Source organism: Amblyomma maculatum, chromosome 7, assembly GCF_055883805.1.
Source record: "Amblyomma maculatum isolate TAMU_Amacu chromosome 7, ASM5588380v1, whole genome shotgun sequence".
NCBI lineage: Eukaryota > Metazoa > Arthropoda > Arachnida > Ixodida > Ixodidae > Amblyomma > Amblyomma maculatum.
This window is the reverse complement of record NC_139350.1, coordinates 117,910,426-117,932,636: the sequence shown is the minus strand read 5'-3', so window position 1 is coordinate 117,932,636 and position 22,211 is coordinate 117,910,426. Positions and strand designations below refer to the sequence as shown.

The 22,211-nt window shown below is 46.7% G+C and overlaps 1 protein-coding gene across 2 annotated transcripts in view; it reads left to right on the top strand.

Moving 5' to 3' along the window:
* Positions 1-11,931: 11,931 nt before the first annotated feature.
* Positions 11,932-22,211, top strand: part of LOC146184533 (phosphatidylinositol-3,5-bisphosphate 3-phosphatase MTMR14-like) — a 108,771-nt gene continuing 98,491 nt past the window's right edge. The window contains exon 1 of one of the 2 annotated variants that reach the window (XM_084609416.1): positions 11,932-12,145. In XM_084609416.1, coding sequence (XP_084465542.1) covers positions 12,053-12,145 — 93 coding nt within the window. In that variant the 5' untranslated portion in view covers positions 11,932-12,052. The remainder of the gene's footprint in view (positions 12,146-22,211) is intronic. The other variant, XM_084609415.1, reaches the window with a different exon arrangement.

The following is a 22,211-nucleotide window of genomic DNA, read 5'->3' as shown; positions in this document are numbered from 1 at the left end:
CTGGCGGGGAGGCCAGCGCGGGACGGCCAGCGAGCGTCACGGGCCAACGGGGTGTGCACGAACGACGGAAAGAAGACCAGCGACACGAAAATGGAAGGAGTGCCTGCAGAAACGGCCTAGGTGTATTCGCGTATTTCTGTCACGAGAGGAGCAATGTCTGTCGTGCCGCAGCTAGTGCATTGGCCCTATCGCTCGCCCTGTTCGCGCTGCAGTGTGTTTTGCCTGCCGCGGCGAAGCCCTGACCCTCGTTAGGTTTTATCCTTTGCAGTGTATTGTCGTGCGCGTCGACAGCATGTCTCCAGCACAGTGGCGTTTCTTGTGTTGTTGTCCTTTTTATTGAATGATTTTGCGTTTATACGGAAATAAACGGGTGTTTTTAAAAGATACTGGAATTAATTGTCACTCGTCGGGCAAGGCCATGGCTCGCGGACCCCTTTTCTGAAGGCGAGGCCTTCGCAGTAGGGTTTCATCGGAGGAGTGCTGCGAGCGCAGGTGAAGGAAACAAAGATTAAAAGAGAGAAAGCGGCTGGAACACTTTGCACATCGTTTTATGCAAATTGGAGGAATCACATTTAAGGTGGGTTTTCGCTTCGACACGAAAAAAGTGGTCCCAACGCTCGGTCAGTGTGCTCGACGGCATCTAATGAATAACAACTCACAGTGAAATGAAGCGTTGGCACTCGTAACATATGTAATACTATTCGCGAAATCGTTACCATCTTAAGGTCGAGGATAAGGTAACGTTTCTGAACAAACCCGATGGGCTGGTGCGATGAAAACTTTGTAAATGTAAGCAAGTGTGTACAATATGTTTGTAGAAAAATACGCTTTATATACACCTTATATCAGAAGCACAAGGTTTAATCACACTTTAAGACATTCAATTTAAACAATAAAATTGTTCCGCACGTGAGCTAAATGCCGATTAACAAACAGCAGTTAACAGAATAGCGAGGTTAGCGTTCTCAACAGATAAGGAGTAAAGCCTCCTAATTTTATGATAATATTGTCACGACTCAAGCCACAGGGAGCCGTGAAGGTACACGTAGCCGAGGACCCGAGAATAAGGTCGGCTTCTATTTCCGATCACAGACTCCAGCACCAGCGCGCCTCTCGAGCCAACAAACACTTCGTCGTCGTCGGCACCAAGCACGGCAGTCGCGCGGCGCTAGGCACGTTGCAATATCACGCGACCATCGACAATACGCTCAGTCAGCGCCTTAACAAGATGCGAACCGGCGAAATCGGCGAGGTTTGGTGCGTGCTAAGAATTTCCACTAGTTCTAGCTGTTGTGCAGTGCGACAGACGTTCTATTCTTTTCATCTCGGGTTTTAGAATACACGTAATGCTTCAAACTGAAACTGACTTCGAAAATTGTCGAAACGCTGGAGAAGTTTCTCGGCCATCGCTGACAAGAAGAATAACAATGGTTGCTTGCTTCGGATTCATTCAGTCCCTATACAATCGAGTACGCAATGTCTCGGACCTTTTTTAAATACTGGTGGGAGGTCAGAGACCCCCCCCCCCCCCCGAATAAAAAAAAAGCAAAAGAGAGCAACTATAGGCACCTTTCTTTCTTTCTTTTTTTCTTTCTTTCTTTATTTGTTCCTTTCTATTACAGAAAGCCGGAGCGAAAGCTAAAGGCTACGGACCCTGACAAAGGCTTCCGCTCCGGATGACGTTCAGCGTGCAGTTTGAAAAATGTATACAAAACATACAAAAGAGCACTTCGAAACATAACGTAATCTATGAGACACAATACGGATTCCAAAAGAATAAGTCAACTGAACAGGCTTTACTGAACATTAAAAACGAAATAATACGCAATATTGAACAAAGACTCTACACAGTAGGTATATTTCTGGATCTACAGAAGGCTTTCGATTCGGTGGACCATGAAATATTATTAATGAAGCTTTACGACTACGGTATACGAGGTGTCGCATTAGATCTAATAAGAAATTATTTGACTAATCGTTCCCAATATGTTACAATAAATAATGCGCATTCATCATTATTAAATGTACTGTACGGCGTACCGCAAGGATCAATTCTAGGACCGATATTGTTCAATTTATACATTAATGACATCTGCAATATACCAAGTTCGCCAAAATTAATTATGTACGCAGATGACGCTAATCTTTTATTCGCAGGCAGATCGCTCATTTCGCTCCAGGACACAGTGAATAACTACCTCAACTCACTATCCCTCTGGCTCGATGTTAATAAATTAAGGTTAAACATACACAAAACCAAATATATAATCTTTGCACCAATAAATAAGCCTCTATGTTGCAAAATCGCCATCAATTTCCGTAATAAGCTGCTAGATCAGGTATCGACACAAAAATTTTTGGGTGTGTGGTTTCAGAATAACTTATCTTGGAATACGCATGTTAGTCGTCTAGCAGGGGACTTAAGTCGAGCTGTTGGGTGTCTGTATAAGATTAAGAACCTCGTTCCACTTTGGCTGAAAAAAATGTTGTATTATACCCTCTTCTACTCTCGACTGTCTTACTGCGCACTCGTCTGGGGAACTACGACAGCCCAAAATTATAAGAACTTAATTTTATTGCAGAAGAAAATGCTGAGAATATTTGAAAACTTTTATGGCATGCCCCATCTTCTCCCAACGCATCCGCTCTTTTCGCAACATTTAATAATCAAAGCAAACCAGGTCTACTACTACAAGCTCGTACAGTACATTAACAACAATAAGTTATATAAAGCTTCTGATTCAAACCCAAGTTCACAGTATTCTTTTCGCCGAATACTCAGAAGGACACCTGCCACAAGAACAAACTACGGCCGGCAACACACAGACTACCAGATACCGTTTCTGTTGAATCGTGTAGATACGCTCGTAAACTTTAACAAGCCTGTCACCAAAAAGTTTCTTAAAGCCTTATTACTCAAGCATGACATCGCAATTGCATAGTTTAATTTTTTGTTTTGTGTTTTTTGTATCAGAGGTTTCATGTGCTTTTCTTTGTTATTTGGAAGTGTTCTATACTGTATCACTAAGTTCAACAAACGGTTTTATTGATATCATCTACAGCGGTATGTTTCATCTGTTTCATTAATTGCAGTTGGTTTATTACATAGCAATCCGCAATAAAATGCCAATCTTTTGTATTTCTTTTTCCTATCCATAGTTATTTGGAGTGACTCAGTTTCATGCAATCAAATTTCTGTATTTGCGCGTTGTGTTTATGATTCGAAGTGCTCTTTTGTATGTTTTGTACACATTTTTCAAACTGCACGCTGAACATCATCTGGAGCGGAAGCCTTTGTCAGGCTCCGTAGCCTTTAGCTTTCGCTCCGGCTTTCTGTAATAGAAAGGAACAAATAAAGAAAGAAAGAAAAATAGATAGATAGATAGATAGATAGATAGATAGATAGATAGATAGATAGATAGATAGATAGATAGATAGATAGATAGATAGATAGATAGATAGATAGATAGATAGATAGATAGATAGATAGATAGATAGATAGATAGATAGATAGATAGATAGATAGATAGATAGATAGATAGATAGATAGATAGATAGATAGATAGATAGATAGATAGATAGATAGATAGATAGATAGATAGATAGATAGATAGATAGATAGATAGATAGATAGATAGATAGATAGATAGATAGATAGATAGATAGATAGATAGATAGATAGATAGATAGATAGATAGATAGATAGATAGATAGATAGATAGATAGATAGCGATGAGGATGGAAGGCAGGGATGTTAACCAGAAAGGCCTCCGGTTGGCTACCATACACTTGGGAGAAGGGATAAGGGGATTAAAGAGGGGAAGAGAAAGGGGACGTGAGGCACAGTCAGAATTTGTCACTCAAGCCGGTGGCTGTTAGATAGCTAAATAGTGTCCTGTATGCCTTGAAAGCAGTCGACTGACGTGGCCACGGACCAAGGATTTCATCCGCCGTTAGAGGGCGAGGATTTAGGGGATCGAGCGGTCAATGCAGCTCATGTTTTTCACTCACAAATATAGGGCATTCACATAGAAAACGTTCGATTGTCTCTTCACAGCCGCAATTTTTACACGCAGGGCTGTCGGCCATTCCAATTTTGAAAGCATACTCATTGGTGAATGCAACATCGAGCTATAAACGGTACAGCAACTCCGCTTCTCGACGCGCTGCCTTATGGGGAAGGCGGAGGCGCAGTTCAGGATCCAGTGCCCTGAGGCGGTAGTTGCAAACCTCCCCCGTACTCCATGCTGAAAGGGTCATCTCCAGAGCTAAAGTCCGAAGCGGATGCTGCGTCAACTCTCAATATGGGGATTTTGACTGGAACGCCGTCGCTGTGGAGAGAACGGGCAGCCTCGTCTGTCTGGTGGTTGTCATTGATGGCGCAGTGTTCTGGAAGCCACATAATAAGCCGATGACGTCAAAAGTTATTGACACCATGAGTATGTGACGCCACCACAAGTGGCGGCGGTAGCTTGATTAAGTAGCACAGCAAGCCAAACAGGAAGCTGTATAAACCTACCCTAATGGGGCGAGACACCCACGTATGACATCAAAAAATTACTTTGCGACTGGCAGCATCGGATGTTGAAGAATGACGGTCGGTTCTTAATGGGAGTGGTAGATTCACAATATAGTCGATCAGGAGTCAATAACGTCGCGGCAGCGCTAATGCTTTCAAACACTCCAATGCATGCAGTTTATGCAGTGACCATAAGTTTTTCGTGCACACCCCTGATTAAGAACTATTAAAAAAAAGAACTACCACCACTCAAGAGCCTTTGGGGTACTACTTTAAATGAATTTGTGAATAGATAAATATCAAATATTTGGTTGGTTGGTTGGTTTGTGGGGTTTAACGTCCCAAAGCAACTCAGGCTATGAGAGACGCCGTAGTGGAGGACTCCGGAAATTTCGACCACCTGGGGTTCTTTAACGTGCACTGACATCGCACAGCACACGGACGCCTTGCTTTTCGCCTCCACCGAAAAGCTGCCGCCGAGGCCGGGATTCGATCCCGCGCACTTGGAAATCAACATGTACGGAAAGATAGACTCGCCATAGCCTCCTAATTTTAAAGGCCCAATTACTCGCTCCCGCGCGACTTCAAGGTCGATGTAACAGGTCGCGTTGCTAGTAACAAGGCGAGTTAAGAAATCAGCTGCGAGTGACCTGAACGCGATGATGATGATGATGATGATGAAAGACGCGTGGGCTCGCGAGTGTGGTGATAGAAATTTAAGCACTAAAAAAAAGATAACCTCAAAGAACTAGAATGTATATTATACTGTCTCGAGGTGGTGACTAGGCCGTAGACACGAAAAGAGGACACAGGCGTGACAGTACTGAAATTAACTCTTTATTGGGCTGAATTGCGCTTGTAAAAGAACTAAGCAACACGGCGACGGCGATAGCAACAAACCTGCCCCTTTTATTCAGACAGGTGCCTGCAGAAATAAACCACTGAAGGCGTTTACATGATGCGCCACGAAAGAAAACGCCGACGACGACGAAGTCAGAACGATGCTATGGCGAGGTGGTTGAGGACGCCGCAACACTGTAGAAAAGGGGATTATGATGCGTGTTTCACGATCTTGGCCGTGGCGTAGTTGGTTAAAGCGCTCGGCTGGGGTTCGAGGGATGAAAGTTTGATTCCCGGTGAAGACCGGATTTAGTTATTTTTAACCATCATCCTCACAGTAGGCAAGGAGAATTGCGACGTGTGCTTCACGATCCCGTGCGTGGCGTAGTTGGTTGAAGTGCTTGGCTAGGCATTCATAGGATGGAGGTTCGATACCCGGTGGAGAACAGATTTTTACTTTTCTGAGAACCTTAGTTTCGGTTTGAGGTGATGCAGTGGTTTGCTTGATAGTTTAGTGTGACTGAATGGACGCACGCCAACAGAAAGAGCCGTTACAGGCTTTCGCCCTAAAACTTGACAGTTGTTATTCATGTGAAGTTAGCTGAGCAGTTACTGTTCCCATTTTGCCGCCATATGCGAGCATCGTTCTGCTGCAGCTGTCGCTGGCCTTGTATTTCGGCACAAAAGTGAAAACAGATATTCCAACTAATGACACTTCTCTGTAACGTCACATATTTCTGTTATATCCCCTAACGTCCCGTGTTATTTGGCATCACAGCTCGTAGGGGGCACCACAAAACTCAAACTTCGCTCAGTAGTCACGCAGGCCGTCTATGAGACTTTCGCCATGGTTGAAGGAGCAAATGGTAGCGAAACTCCCATAGAAGCCTGCGTGTCGACACTGAGCGAGGCTTTAGCTTCTTGGCGCCCTGTGCGAACTGTGAGGCACAACAAACACGTTACTTTGTGACGCCACAAAAGTTCGAGACATCACAGTGACATACATTGGCGGGGAGTCTGATATGTTTTTGCTTCTGGACGAAAGACAAGGCCAACGACGACGGAGGCAGAACGATGCTCGGATAAGGCGGAAAAAATGGGCACCGTAACTGTTCAGCCAACTTTACTTCAGATGGATTTCTACTGTTAAGTTTTACGTTAACTGAAATGTTACGGCATCTGCAACCACCTTATCATAACACAGTTCTGGCTCCGTCGTCGTTAGTCTAATTTTCCGTCGCGCGTCATGCAAACGCATTCTGAAGCCTATTGTTTCGGCCACATTTCTGATCATAAAGTGCCTTCAAGTGAATCCGGCAAGCACATGGATATGAATCACCATGGCTTGAGGGATTTCACTAAGGGCACAAATGAGTGAAGCTGCGCTGCATCGATAGCCAGGCTGTATTAAGTCACGATTACTTACATAGACGCGTCACGACAATGCAGGTCCTGAACTGTAGGAAAGCGACCATCATTTATTCGTCCGTCATGGACTTCATGTACTCTCCTTTATAACGAAAATGACCTGGGCGGAGGTCTACAAACGAGACGCGGTGAGATTATAAAATGAAGAGATTTTGCGAACAATCAAAGTACATATCAGTGTCAAAGATCAAAGAAAAACGAACGGGATAAATTTAACGCTATCGTTAGAACACCTAGCTAAACGAGCTTAGGTAAAAAATTGAAATGGGATTGTTACTATATAGAAGTTCATGTGTCTGCGAAGTGGAAACAACTGCAATACAACTTCGCTCCCTACAACTAAAATCTCGCCCTGTTCGTGATTTCCCTGTTTTACTCGCGCTTCATCTGTCACTGAGAGGAGTCGATATTCGGCTAGAAATTTACAACTTCAGCATTTACCATATTCATGAGAAAGATGCCACTCACAAAAAAATCCTCCTTGTGATACCAGCTAAAGCACATTCAGCGAACGTAGGTGCCGTAATGCGACGCAGTTAGCAAAAGACGAAGCAAAGGGAGCTGACCGAAGGCTTTGCGCAGTGCGACACGCTTCTTGAGGGCAATAAAATCTCACGTTCACCATTCAATTAAAATAGAGTCATCGAGACGCCGTTCATTCCGACGTGTATCCGCACAACAAGCCGCCACATTTATGACGTGCCTGAGAGGTCGAGCTGACCGGGCGGTGACGCAGCATTGTCGCATCGTCCGAAAATGCGCACATGCAGCGGCAATTAGTTCTAATCGTGCACGCACAGTCTTCGCCTTGCTGTAAAGCTCTACCAGGACCAGCAGAACGAAATACTGGGCAGAATCGATTATCGGTCCTGGAATGTCAGGCACTACTTGCTGACAGCTGTCCGGCGTTTCATTTTCCTCGGGCAGCCCAGAAGCCCCACCCACCAGTAGAGCTCCTGGGTCAACGGCCATTTTGGTCTAGACTCCCGAGCGCATTCGAGTACTTTTCGTGTTCCTGCATACGATGTCGTGCGCTAAACAATGACACAATCTCTATAAGCAGCTGTATGACGTTTGAATCTTGTGTTTTCGCTTTCCTGCCTTGACTTTCACTACACATAGAAGCGTCCAGAGCCCCGGGCACGGATTGTTTGTTCGTGCCACCCAGAAGTTATTCACCAGTCTCGCGATCTTTTCAGCGCACAGATCTGAAAGCGTCACAAGCAAACTGCTTTATGCTGGAGCAGCTAACGCTTGTAAATGCATCTGCAAACGCTCGTGTCTGCTTGCAAGCGCAGTGAGCTGGGCCCTTGGAAAAACTTCGTGTGCAGCAATGGCAAGAAAACACTGACAAACTGAAGTCTGTAAAGCGCTTAACATTTAGGCATGTCAGGTTTCATTCGCAAAAAGCACCGGTTGATTCGCGCGTCAGTTATCTATCTTAAGTACGGCAAAAGATAAACGTGCGCGCGCCGTCACTGCGAAAGAACTGAGTCGTGATGATGGATGGTGGGCATCGTCTGCTAAGAGCAAATTATGGAGGCAGCTTGCAATGTCACGTGACTATCACGCTACTTCCTGTCAGAGCGAAAGCCAAGACCTGTCAGAAAGCAGCCCGGGAGTGAAAAATCGAATGTATACACACTGACTGACAGAGATAACCCACTTTGCACGCAGACGCTTGCAAAAGGCAGCACGCAGCGTTGAACCGAGGACGATGACGCATCCACCCCACGGGTAAAAAAGCTTCGGTCTGAGCTTCGGGCAACTTTTTTATTATTACGCAAGATTGTCATAAAGCATATTATAAAAACTCATGTAAATTATTTTCCGTAAGGAACCGGAGAAGGCTCCTGCTTTTATCCTTGTCGGTGAGCCATTTGGAGAAGACCTCTTCCATTGATGCGGTTAGCCCCACTTCCTGCAGGATCTGTGTCCTTGATGCCCTTGTTCCTGCACAAGTCCACAGCAGGTGGCTAACAATCACTTCTGCAGCTGGTGTGGAACACTTCGGGCATTTGATGGGTCCGATGTCCTCTTGAGATTCCCATCGGCATTTTACCGACGGGGTAAGGGCCGCCCCAGCTCTTATCCTTCTAATGGAAATCTCCCCCAATCTCGTCAAGTTTTGAGGGAGGGGGAAAGTACACGAGGGAATGAGGGCACGTGTACTTTTCCTTAAACACGATGCTAAGATAGGAACAGCGGAGAGGGCATCAAAAGGAAGCCTGGTGGGGGTGCATTAGTGTTTGGAACTTCGTGTGTGAGGTGGTCAACATTTCTCTGATCAGCGTTCTCAGCATCGTATTGTGTCCAATGTATCTGGATGCGTATCTTTGCTTTTTGGACTGACTGCGTATAATGCCTGGCTTACACATGGTGTCTTTGTCCCTTTCTTCAGTTGTTTATGGCGGCTAAGGAGTCTGTATAGATGTGGGCTTCTGTTATGGAATCTATTTTATTTATGGCCTCCATAGCATCGCGGATTGCACAGAGTTCCGTCACAAGCAGATCCGGGTATTCTGAAACATATTCATTATGCACCTTTAGTTAACTGTGTGTCAGGCTAGTAGCTGCTGTTTTACCGCCAGTTTCTATAATTGATGCGTCCGGATATGCAATACAGGTACCTGGAAGTACATCAACCAGAGGTCGAGATGCCAGGTTTTCTTTACGACGAAGCCGAGTAGTCTTGTTTCTCGTAATAGTCGTGAAATCCCGCGGAGGGGGGTCAGCCATTGGTAGTGTTTGCACTGTCACTTCGTTATACAAGCATGTTATAGGCATAACATACTTTCGCTTCATATCCTTTGTTGCCTCTCGTTGTTTAATTCATTTTGTCAACGTATTCAGCTGTGCAAATTCTTGGAGAAGGATAGGGGTAAGTTTTGCTAAGGCCGCGATTGTGCGCATTGCGTTTCTATTGTTTCCAATTCCGCCCACTTCCGCCTCATGAGTCTTTGGAATTGGGTCTGGTATAGTATCCTAGGCTGTAACACCGATTGTACAAGACGTTTTGCCATGTCCGCTCGAGCTCCTCATCCCCTGGACGAAATGTGTTTTATCAAGTTTACGGAAATCGTAGCTACATTTTTCACCTTATGGAGCCATTGTGTTTCTTTGCCGGATTTGTGAAATTCTAGGCCTAGAACTCTCAACTCGTTCAGCTCTTGCAACGCCTGATTTGCAATCGTTAGTGTGACTCTTTGCGTTGCCAATTGTTTTCTTTCATTCTTGTTTGCACCATGAATGTAGCTGGACCTTTGAGGTGACACTTCCAGACTTGCATCTTGGACGTACTCATCTATGATATTTAAAGCCTCTTGCAGATGCTGATTCTGTCTCTCAAGTTGTTTATGAGCAGACGAAATCGTGACATCATGTGCGTATATCATGAACTGCACTTCTGGTATTTCAGCTGATTTCCACGCCAATGGGTCAGTGCGACATTAAATAGCAAAGGTGTTTACACTCACCCTTAAGGTACGCCTCTGTTCGAGGTGTAACTGTCTATTTGTTTTCCGTTTATCCGGATAAAAAAACGCCCTTTCCTTAAGCAGATTATGTACTGCTTTTATGACCTGCAAGAGAATGCCCATACATTCCATGTTGCTAAGAATCTTGGCATGTAACACGTTGTCGTATGCCTTCGCCACGTCGGTAGCCATTACAGTGCGCACAAGTTGGCTATAGGTGACACGTGTATGACCTCTACAATTTGCATAGCCAGTCCATTTTCTGTGCCAAATGAACTACTCAGCGGATACTAAATGGCCGATAGAGGCCGCTAAAAACAAGTTAAAATATCATTATAAATATGGCACGTTTTTCTGTTACGCAAGAAACGAAAGCTGCATTCATTTCTGCTCGTGGTTATATTTACTCTCTAGTTCTTTTAAGCAATCTTATTTCTTGTGTTTTAATATTTTGCCGAGCAGTTCGCAAGGGCTCTTTGCATCTTTAATCATCATCATTATCATCGAGCTGATGCCGCTGGCCATAGGCAGCTGCGCGTGTTTTCTTCTAAGTAGCGCGCCCTGTTGCACTGACCTTGTTTTCGCTATCACGGGATCATTTTACAATGGCGACCGTTCAAAATTGTTATCCAAAATCCGGGTTTGCGAGTGCCGCTGCGCGACGGGCGCAAACAGCAAGGTTACATCAAGGTTTTCGTCACGAGGAAGCAGGTGTCTTCAATGAGGCGCTCGCATCTACAATACCTCTGTGTCATGTGCTGTGCTTGGCTCTGCATGCCCGAATACTCTTGCGATTGTTACGATGCTATGCGTACGCATCATTGCCGTGAAGCGGCTTACTCACTGGTCGCGGTGACCGCCTAGTTTTATCGCTTGGCGCAAAGTAGCGGTCGTAGTCGGGACAATGTAGGACATCCCACCCGCTCACTCGTGATTCAAAACGCTCTGTTACAGAACCGATGGGACAGCGCCGAGAGGAGCATTCATTGTTTTCTACGCATGGTGCTGCCGAAAGCACCAGGTGCAGTACTGGAGGAATGTTTTCCTACGGTGGTGGTTGACAGAAGCGCCTACGTTCAAATTGTATATCATGCTATCACATTCCGAACGATTCTTTTTAGATAGTTGGCATAGTTCTTTTGTAGTCCTGCGTTACAAATTCAGTGTTCGGGAGCACTGGAGAATAGTTTTTCTTTGCAGGGCGCGTGGCTACAATTTCAGCCAGTACAAATCACTTCTTCCCATTGAGAACGTAATTACTCTTCTTGATGTAGACAAACAAACAAGATATTAAAGACGATGGAACGGGATACTAATACCCTGTTTCAGTCGAAGAGAACGCGCGCCTATGATATCGGCGCCTTGACCGTGCATGAATAATATAGAGGCTATAAACCAGCATACAAGGCCAATTTCGGTGCTCGTGGTGTCATTCATTTACATTTTTTTTAAACGACACAGCGCAGCGCCTTTTTAAACACTGAGAAAGCCCGACAAGCCACTGCTCAGAAAAAAAAAAAAAAAAAAACAGGTCACGCGAGAATGAAAAACTTAGCGCTGGACGATAGCAACCTTTCAGTAGTGAAGAAAAACAAATGCAAGTTCTAAAATATCTGCGCGACGTTCTTGAGGATTTCACCTTTGCTCTGTCGTTGGGCAAAGTATCGGTAGCGTCACGTGACAAGTGATATGCAAGAGTGACGTAGCTCGAGATGATTGTGTGACAGACGTTTCCGCTTCGGTCGCAACTGGTTGCTGGAAACTTCAGGCCTTTGTGACCGCGAAAAAAATGGCGCAACTTGTTCAAGCAAACGACGTAACGGAACTCGTGGCGATTTTTGCAAGCAGTGTCTTTGACAACACGACCAGCGACCCCGAAAAGGTAAGGGAGCCAGCCCTCTTACAAACTTATGACATTGCGGTAGCATTCCTGCAGCAGCATTTAGCCTATCGGACCCAAAGCGTCTTTCGGTTGGCACTACGCTGGTACGACGTGCACGCTGCTAGCGTTTCTCCGGATGGTTTCTTGAGCGCCTGAGATCTGTGCCGGCGCGTGCTCTAAGCGGTGAACTGGCCATCTAGCTTGCCGCTACAGGATATCTGTTCTCTCGAGGCATCAGGTGGTTTTTTTTTTTTTTTTCGGTTCCCTGCGCTTTTCACCACGCTGTGCAGTTTGGAGGTGTTTGTGAGGGCACGCGTGTTCGGTCATTTAAGTCCGCTAATGTACCTAGTTTCTACCAATCGGTCGGAAGGACGAGAAATTCTTGTAAGAATAGTAGACTGCTTGGCAGGATCACATGGGCTCGGCACTCTGGCGCACGACGGTAGCTAATAAAGCATTCAGCACAGCATGCTGACCGAGTAGTGAACCGGCATTTTAAACAGGATAAAAGCTTTGTGTACGCAACTGAAAAGAAATGAGCGTTGTCCTTTCGCATGCACAAGGCCGGGTGCAGTTACTATGGGCATTACTGAAGTACATATCAGTCTTTCCTGTCGAAATTGCGCGTCATTTGCAACAGCCGTATCAAGGTTTGTTTCCTTTGCTCTGACGACAGTGTTCCCAGTGTCGATATAAATTATTGATAAACGTGCACCGCCAGCTCATTAAAAAGTGATTTCTAGGAACCTGACTCCTGTGCTCTTAATCGTTCTATTCGCTGGCTTCGCCGATATTTAAATACTCACTTGAAATCACTACTAAAGACCCGACGTTGAATACAGAGCAGAGTAGCATGACTTAAGGCGCCAGCTAATATCAGTGTCACACGAGCAAGCAAAATCTTTCACCTAAGCGGCCCATTTAGCGAGTTAAGACTTTCATTCAAAAGGAGTTGCGTAGCAGACACACGACGCTGGCGATCTATTTTTAGCGTTTCCTACCGAAAACGCTATCGAAAGTGTGGCGCTAGATCTTGAAACCAAATCACTCAGAATAAACCGATGTATCGAAACGTATAAATCAAATTCGTATGTTATTACACGTTGTGTATAGTAAATTTAGCTACAGTATGTTCACAAAAGTCAAGTTAAAGAGGATGGCGCGCATACGCATCGGCGGTTTACGTCACGTACTATCAGCGTCAAATGAAACGCGAACAGCGGAGCGTGTGGCGATAGGCCCAACTGAAGCCACCTGCTTGTCGTTATCAGAGAGAGGCGCGAATTTCTGGTTCACGATAGTTTGCTTCTATTTTCTTTGGCGTTCGCTTTCTTGTTTTGTGTTTTGCCACTGGAGCGACACATACTTACCACCGATCGCAAGTTCTCCAGCGCGCGTTCTTTGGCGAAAGATGCTTATCAATAAAAAGAGCGATTTAAAACGTCACGTAGCGCACCGACCGTTCCCGATCGGCCGCCTGCGCTGTTCGTATCGCAACCAGATGCTGGTAACATGGCATCGGTGGAAGCGCAATCAAAGTGCTGTGCAGAGTGTAATCAGTGCTAAGTATGCATGTGGCGCTCCAGTGGCAAAGCAGAAAACTAACTCCATAGAAATCAGAAGTAAACTATCGCGAACCGGAAATTTGCGACTCTCTCTAATAACGACAGGCTAGAGGTCTCAGTTGGCCCTATCGTCACGCGTTCCGCTGTTCGCATTTCATTTGATGCCGATAGTACGTGATATCTTGAAATAGTTACGAGAGAGCTGCAGAATAAGTACATTATTGTGCCTAGGTAACCTTCTACGAAGAGTAAAAGTCTTTTTTATGGTGCATAAACGTTACACGAAAATTTACTTTTGCTTCGTTTATTTATTAAAGATAATCACGTATAAAGGATTTACTAAGGTAATCGCTAATAGAATCAGGACAACCTTAGACTGCAATCAAGCAAAGGATCAAGCAGGTTTTCGAAAACGGTACGCTACTATCGATCATATCCATACCATCAATCAGGTGATAGAAAAATGCTCAGAATATAACCAGCCCTTGTATATAGCATTCATTGATTACGAAAAAGCATTTCACTCAGTTGAAACCTCGGCGGTGATGCAGGCATTGCAAAATCAGGGGTAGACGAGCCGTACGTGAAAGTGCTTGAAGATATATATAGTGGCTGCACAGCAACCATAGTTCTGCATAAAGAAAGTAACAAAATTCTCATAAAGAAAGGTGTTAGGCAAGGAGACACAATCTCCCCAGTACTATTCACAGCTTGCTTAGAGAAGTATTCAGAGACTTGGAATGGGAGCAGTTAGGGGTAAGGGTAGATGGAGAATACCTGAGTAATCTGCGATTTGCTGATGACATTGCCTTGCTAAGCAACTCGGGGGATGAACCGCCAATATTGATTGATGACCTAGACAGGAAAAGTAGAAAGGTAGGCTTGAAAATCAATATGCAGAAGACTAAGGTAATGTTCAGCAGCCTCGGGAAGGAACAGCAGTTTACATTAGGTAGAGAAGTACTGGAAGTATTAGGCAAATATGTCTACTTAGGACAGGTAATAACCGCAGATACGAACCATGAAAAGGAAATAACAAGAAGAAATCGGGATGGAGCGCATTTGGTAAGTACTCTCAGATTATGAGTAGCAGCTTACCGGTATCGCTCAAGAGGAAAGTATACAACAGTTGCATCTTCCCTGTACTCACCTATGGGGCTGAAACGTGGAGGCTAACCAAGAGAGTTCTACTTAAGTTGAGGACAACCCAGAGGGCTATGGAACGGAAAATGGTAGGGGTAATGTTAAGAAATAGGAAGCGTTCAGAGCGGGTCAGAGAAATAACTCAAGTTACTGACATTCTAGCGGAAATTACGAAGAAATAGGCATGGGCAGGACATTTAGTGCGAAGAGAGGATAATCGATGGTCGCTTAGGGTAACAAACTGGATTCCTAGGGAAGGAAAGCGTAGTAGAGGGCGGCACAAAGTTAGGTGGGCGGTTGAGGTTAAGAAGTTCGCAGGGGTCAAGTGGATGGATGCAGCTAGCACAGAACCGGGTTAAGTCGAGAAATATGGAAGAGGCCTTCGCCCTGCAGTGGGTATAGCCAGCCTGATGATGATGATGATGAATCATTGGTGTTTACTGGGCTGGAGGCTACTCCTTTCCAGCCGTAAAAGGGATCGGCGATCTCAGATTGCGGAAAAGACCGCTTCTGGAAAGGCGATCGAACTCTGTCGTGTGTCTGCGGATGAAACTCGTATTGGGAAGGTATCGTTTTATTCAAATGCCTTTACAGTGCCCGTGTGACACGGGTATAAGACAATTGTGTGTACAACCACCTTGATTTTTAATAATACACTGCGAGCATAGGCGAAACTGCTGTTTAGCGCCTTATAACGGCGCTAAGCCTGCGCACGTGCACTAATGTGGAGCATCGTCTGCTACGCTATATCGATCGCAAAGACACACACCTTGTCACAATATCTGTTCACAAAAAAAAAAAAATAATAAAAGCGGCGGGCACTAGCGCACACGTGCTCTGCTTGGCGCCACTTTTGTCGTGTTTGCCCCTCATTTATGGCTGCTCAATTCGGAAGGTTTGCATTCCAAGCAATTCTTTACACGTGCTGCTGTATTTCCTTTCTTATGCTTTTTTCTTATTTAACTCTGCGTCTCCAGCGCTCCCTCCCAGAGAAAAAAAAAGAAATCACATCTAAATCACGCTTCATGCGCATGTGCTCTACGGCGCTTCAGTTTTTCGCGAATACATGTTGTGGTAGGGCGTGTCTATGTGATCGGAACAGCGTAGCAGAAGACGCCCTCTCTTCTCGCGCGTGCGCGAACTCTCGCCGTGTTCCACGCTCATCGCCGTTATAAGGGTGTTACGTTTCTCCACCGAGAAGTGGGACAGCTGACGCGGCCACCGCACAGCAACAGGCAGAACCGCGAGCGGATCGGCCATTTCGACGCCGTTCATCGGCCGCGCAACGCTTCCTCCCGCGGGCAAGACTCGACGTGTTCCTGCCACGCGCCAAATGTGTGTGCGTGCGTGTGTGTGGGCAAACGCCGGCCAAGCCTGGAGCTCGTGAGTGAGGGCGTTGCCCTCTCCTGTCTGCAGGAGGTGGAGGAGATGAGGTCGGAACACCTGCGATTGAGTCATTCGTCGTGAACCAACATGTTTGGCTCTCCCTTTCCTGTGAGGGTTTACCCTTCCCCTGTGAACTGGAAAAACTATAAAAAGCAGCGGCCTACTCCTCTGAGATAGAGACTACTTTGACGCGCCGTTGGCGCGACGCTAGACACCAGCTGTGTGAGAGTGTCTGTAATCTCTCCGGGTCAGCTTCACTGCCCGTTTCTTCCTGATGTTACAGTAAAGGTTGTTTCGTTAAAAGACGCCTCGTCTTTGCTGGCACCTTTTATGCCGTCCGCCGTCCACGGAGCCGCAAGGCCAACGCCACCGAGGGGCGCGCAAACCCGAACGTAACAATTGGTGGCAGCGGTGGGATGACGACGACCAAGCCGTAACCGTGGTTGGAGGGACGAGCCAGGCGATACCGTCGTCCAACAACTGGTGAACAGCGGAGAGACGAGGACGACCAAGTAGTGACCGTGGTCGGTGAAACGAGCCAGGCCTTACCGAGGTGCAACATCTGGTGGGAAGAGCGGAGATGTCCGAGGCGTGACTCGTGAATCAAAGCAGCTCAGCGGGAAAGGCGGGAGCAGTGCAACGAGCCCTGTGTGATGACTGGTTGCCTGCAGCGGAACGACTGCGTTGGATTCTTGGCTGCGAGGTTTGGTGAGTGCGGGACTTTCTTCTACTGGGTTTTGCCAGGCTTTTGTTAAGTAGAGAATAGAGCTGGTAATTGTGTTGTCGTTGTTGCTGGGTTAATTGCAGCAAGGCAATAGTGGGCAGTAGAGAAGGCAGCACTCGGAACAGCCATGGGTTTGGATTTGAAGTCGTTGCGCAAACCGAAATTGCTGGAGCTTGCGGAGGAGTTGGGTCTGGATTTGTCAAACTCAGAAAACCAGAAGTGTTAAAGGCTATTCTTGCATTGGAAGCTGAAGATGACGAGCTTTTGGAATGCCTTGAGATCATTGAAGAACGTAAGGAAAGGCTAGAGAAAGAGGAGCGTGAACGTGAACGTAGGAAACTGATGCAGCTGGAGATTTCAGCACATAGAATGAGCGTGGAAAGTATTAAAGCTTGCAATGCCATTCAGTGTAACGGTTCAATACCGCGAGATGGTCCGTCACCGTTCCTCATTGCCGAGGATGTGGCCGATTATTTGGCAGACTTTGAGAATGTCTGCAGAAGTAAACGCTTCGAGCGAGATAGTTGGGCGCAGAAGTTGGTAGCTCTTCTCTCCGCTGAAGCGTCGGAAGAAATCAAGCGATTGGTTGGCGACCGCTTGAAAAATTACGATGCACTAAAAGAGTCATTGCTGATACGATATCAGATAACGCCTCAGGATCTTCGGAAAAGATATGAGAGCGAGAAACATTGTAACACGGCATACTTTGATTTGGCCTATCAGTTGAAAGCCGCTGTAAGCGAATGGCTAGACAGTGCGGAAGTTCCGGAGCAAATCGAACTTGCACCGGAGTGTGAGAAACAGCTTGGGGAAGCGGCCGAGCAATGTGACCGCAGTAGCGAGCCGACCGAGCCTCGAACAGAAGAGTATCCTGTTACCTTGGTCGAGCCACTAGCTGAGACGGTTAGCACAGGCTTAATCGGCGAGAAGTCCGAAGTGACGCCGCTAAGCGAGGTGAACTGCATGCCGACCCAAGTAGCTGTAGGAGATACAGTTCCGTCAAATGAGTGTGGGGAACTGGTAGTAACTGAACCGTCTCTCGAGTCGAAAGCAGAAGCTTGTGTAGAGCGCGACGGAGATGAAAATGAGCTAGGAGAGGAGAAACTTTCAGTTTCCGAAATCAGCGGTGTCGTAGAGCAGGGCACGCAGAAAAACGAAGTGCCGATCAGCGAAACTGCGCAGCCCGCGAGTTGTGATCAGCCAGGGCAGACCGACGAGGAGCGCGCGTCCGCTGTAGAGAGCGAGACTTGCGAAGGCGACAGTGAACGACCAGAGCAAAGTCAGAATCGTTCGTGCCCCAATACCACGCTAGGTTGTATTCGCGAAAGCAACTCCGGTGCGAACGCGGACGTGGCACATATGGCTCTCACGCAATCCGAAGCGCCCCAGCTGTCGAATGAGCTTGATCGTGCACCGGTTAGCGCTGAGCAATGCGGCTCATCGGAGGACCCGTGTAACGTGAGTGGCGAGCCAGAGGAAATGCCTAGCTTGAGGGCTGGCATAAGCGGTTGTTCGGATTTGACTGAAAGTGAGTCATGCGATGCAGCCGCGGCGCCGCCAGAGGAACTGCCTAGCTTGAGGGCTGGCATGAGCGGTTGTTGTTCGGACTTGTCTGAAGGTGAGTCATGCGCTGCTGGCCGCGATGCAGACGCGGCGCCGCACTTTGACCGCTTCGACGACACCGGTGTCCTACTAGCTCCGGTTACCGCTAGCTTGCCAGAGCTCGCGCCGAAAGAAAGTGGAACTAGAGTATTCAAGTGCTGCCACCGAAAAACGCGGAAAGGCAGACGCGAGAAAGAATGCTGCCATCGTAAGGAGGGCAAACGATTGGAGAAAGAAAGCAGAAGGCTAGTATTCCTGTGCTGCCGACGAAAAACGCGAAAGGGCAGGCGCGATAAAGAATGCTGCCATCGTAAGGAGAGGACACTCAAACGATTGCGAAAAGAAAGCAAAACGCCTGTGTTCCAGTGCTGCCGCAGAAAAAAGCGGAAAGGCAGGCGCGAGAAAGAATGGAACAAGCTGAAGCTATCGCGAAAAAGAAAGCGACTATCCCAAAGGCAGAAATGCGCCCGTGCCCAGAAAATGCGTGACTGGTGCGCCAAGCGTAAAGAGAGGGATAGGTTGTTTAGAAAAGCGAGTGACTCGTGCTCGTCTGTTTCTTGGTACAGAAACAGGAAGGTACGGTTGTTCCGGGAAACGGACAGCCGAAGCTTTAGTGAAAAAGGTGATCTCAACAGAAATGCCGATGGCTTAAGTCGAAGCCTATAACGTGAGAAGAAGCCTCAGTTTTCACTTCTTGGTGTTTTTCTTCCTGACATAGGATTTTGAACATATTGTATTGTATTATTTTTGTTTGAGAATGGTGTTTTTGAAAGCGCGATTTTCAAATTGGTGGACGCGTTCCAAGTGCTGCTGAGCTGCCCTTTAATGTAGATAGGGGCATAAGAGGGAAATAGTCTGGCAGAACTTAGTGAAGTTTGTGCCGTGCTTGCTGGCTGAGCGGTTGAGTGCTTAGCGTGGTTGTGACGTTGTGGGTTGTCAGAAATCTCTCCTGAAGACAAGTTGCAGAGTGCCTTGGAAACCGAACTTGCCAAGGACTTCTTCAGGCTGTTTGAGCTCAAGAGAAGCTGAGTACGACGACCCCGGCTAGCAGCAACATCCCGATCCCTCCGGACAGCGGATGCAGTCCCCCTGCCCTTCGGGATCTCCCTTCCCCGGCGGGGCAGTCTGTTACGTTTCTCCACCGAGAAGTGGGACAGCTGACGCGGCCACCGCACAGCAACAGGCAGAACCGCGAGCGGATCGGCCATTTCGACGCCGTTCATCGGCCGCGCAACGCTTCCTCCCGCGGGCAAGACTCGACGTGTTCCTGCCACGCGCCAAATGTGTGTGCGTGCGTGTGTGTGGGCAAACGCCGGCCAAGCCTGGAGCTCGTGAGTGAGGGCGTTGCCCTCTCCTGTCTGCAGGAGGTGGAGGAGATGAGGTCGGAACACCTGCGATTGAGTCATTCGTCGTGAACCAACATGTTTGGCTCTCCCTTTCCTGTGAGGGTTTACCCTTCCCCTGTGAACTGGAAAAACTATAAAAAGCAGCGGCCTACTCCTCTGAGATAGAGACTACTTTGACGCGCCGTTGGCGCGACGCTACACACCAGCTGTGTGAGAGTGTCTGTAATCTCTCCGGGTCAGCTTCACTGCCCGTTTCTTCCTGATGTTACAGTAAAGGTTGTTTCGTTAAAAGACGCCTCGTCTTTGCTGGCACCTTTTATGCCGTCCGCCGTCCACGGAGCCGCAAGGCCAACGCCACCGAGGGGCGCGCAAACCCGAACGTAACAAGGGGCAGTGGTTTGGTCGACTCTTGCTCTATATTGTTAAAAATAAGGACGGCTGTACATTATGAGTGACATGGGCAATTCAAACATTTCTTCTATATTTCATTGTGAATCCACCGAAGGAGGTAAGGCTAATCGAACTTCCCTACATTACACAATTTTTACATCCTTGCTTTCACGTCAGCTCCGTCGCGCTGTGGGCACCTTATTGCAAGCGATACATAACTTTTAAAGCCGTAGAAATTCTCTGCGTACTTTCACGCGATAGCTTTTAATGGTCTCGTGTAGCTTAAAACCATCTATTTTCTCGCCGCCATATATCCGAAGTCGTGTCGCGAAGTTCTGCGAGACTTCACGTGCCAGTGTTCTGTTTGGAATTAATTGAAAAGGTGACTTGTAACATGTATTACAGATCGGTGCATGTTTGAAAAGGCTCTTATAACAGCGCATGGAGATAGGACCAAGAACAGGGAAAAAACACACACACCTCTTAGTCCCCTCTTCTTAGTGCCTTGTTCATGCACTGTTTTATAAGAAATGCATAACCAATTCTCTCAAACTGCCGTTTTACCTAAAATGCCTAGCATTGCAAACTGTTTGATTTTGCCTACCCTTTTACTGCGGTGTAGATGCGCTATCGACTAGGCTACGTATTCATGGTTTTTTGTTGTAGTACAAAAAGGGAGGAGTATGGGTATTGTTTGTGCGGTTTTTGATTAATTGAATCTTGGTAATATAGCGAACTGGACCTGCCAGTCTCCGGAATACATCCAACCAGGAACGTACGTGAACGTGCAATTTAGGAATGAGCTGATGATCGACCTCAGTGATTTGCAGAGATGTGCTAATTACTTAGTGTAGTGCAATATAGCAACAATAACTGATAACGTAATTCCAATAAAAGTGAATACCATTATTCTGCTAGCAGTGTGTATGCGTGGACGTGCAGTTTCGTGATGTACTGAAGAGAACAGTGGAATCCAAACACATGCTAATTACAGTTTATAGTAATCAAATGGAGGCAAGTGTATATCGGCTTCACTCAGGTTTGTGCTTCCTTAGCTCACAATAATTTCGATGTCGTCATGAGATGTGTATGTATCGAGTGGGCTGATTGGTGGAATAGAGTAATTAATGGTTCACTAGATGACTAGTCATTATACATCATACAACGTCATTGGACTCTCGTTGTATCATGGGAAGCGAAACGTTTCCTAGCGCCTTGGGCGGTTCCGTGACGTCCCATGTGGTCTTTAGGAGCTCCGTGACCTCCCCTCTCCCGTGGGACATCACCAGGGTGGAAAGTTTCCCGCGCTAGCGCTGATAACGTGACGTATGTACCACATGCGCGCGAAAGTGTCATGATGTATCACGCTACATCAACGCTTAATTTGCGCGCGCCGCTGCTATTTGCGCGATGAGAGACAGGCTGCTGAAGCAACCTATCAAAGCTATTGCGTCACGCCCTTATTGGCGAAGCTTAGGCATCCGCCTAGTTTTTTGTCTTCCAGAGCCTGTGCTTCACGAAAAGCATTCGATTGAACCGGTAGGTAAATCAGAATGCAGGTATAGTTGAGCAGATAACAGCAGGCCTTTTGGAGGACGATGGAGAGACGTTCAGAGAAATTACGCAGTGCCCCATGACTTCGACTGTACCGTAACTTTGAAAGATCGCTACGCAGTCCTAATTCCTAAAAAGGTAGACATGACTTCAAAAATTGTACTTATGAGTTAAGTGCATTGCTTGCAAGAAAAATAAGGCTGCCGCTACTAGAATCACGACGACATTCACTTCAATCAAGCAAAAAAAAGAAAAAAAGAACTGGTGATCGAGAAATGCACTGAATATAGGCATTCCCACATGTAGCCTTCCTAGATCACGCGTAAGCATTTGACTTGTTCTGAACCCTCGCATCC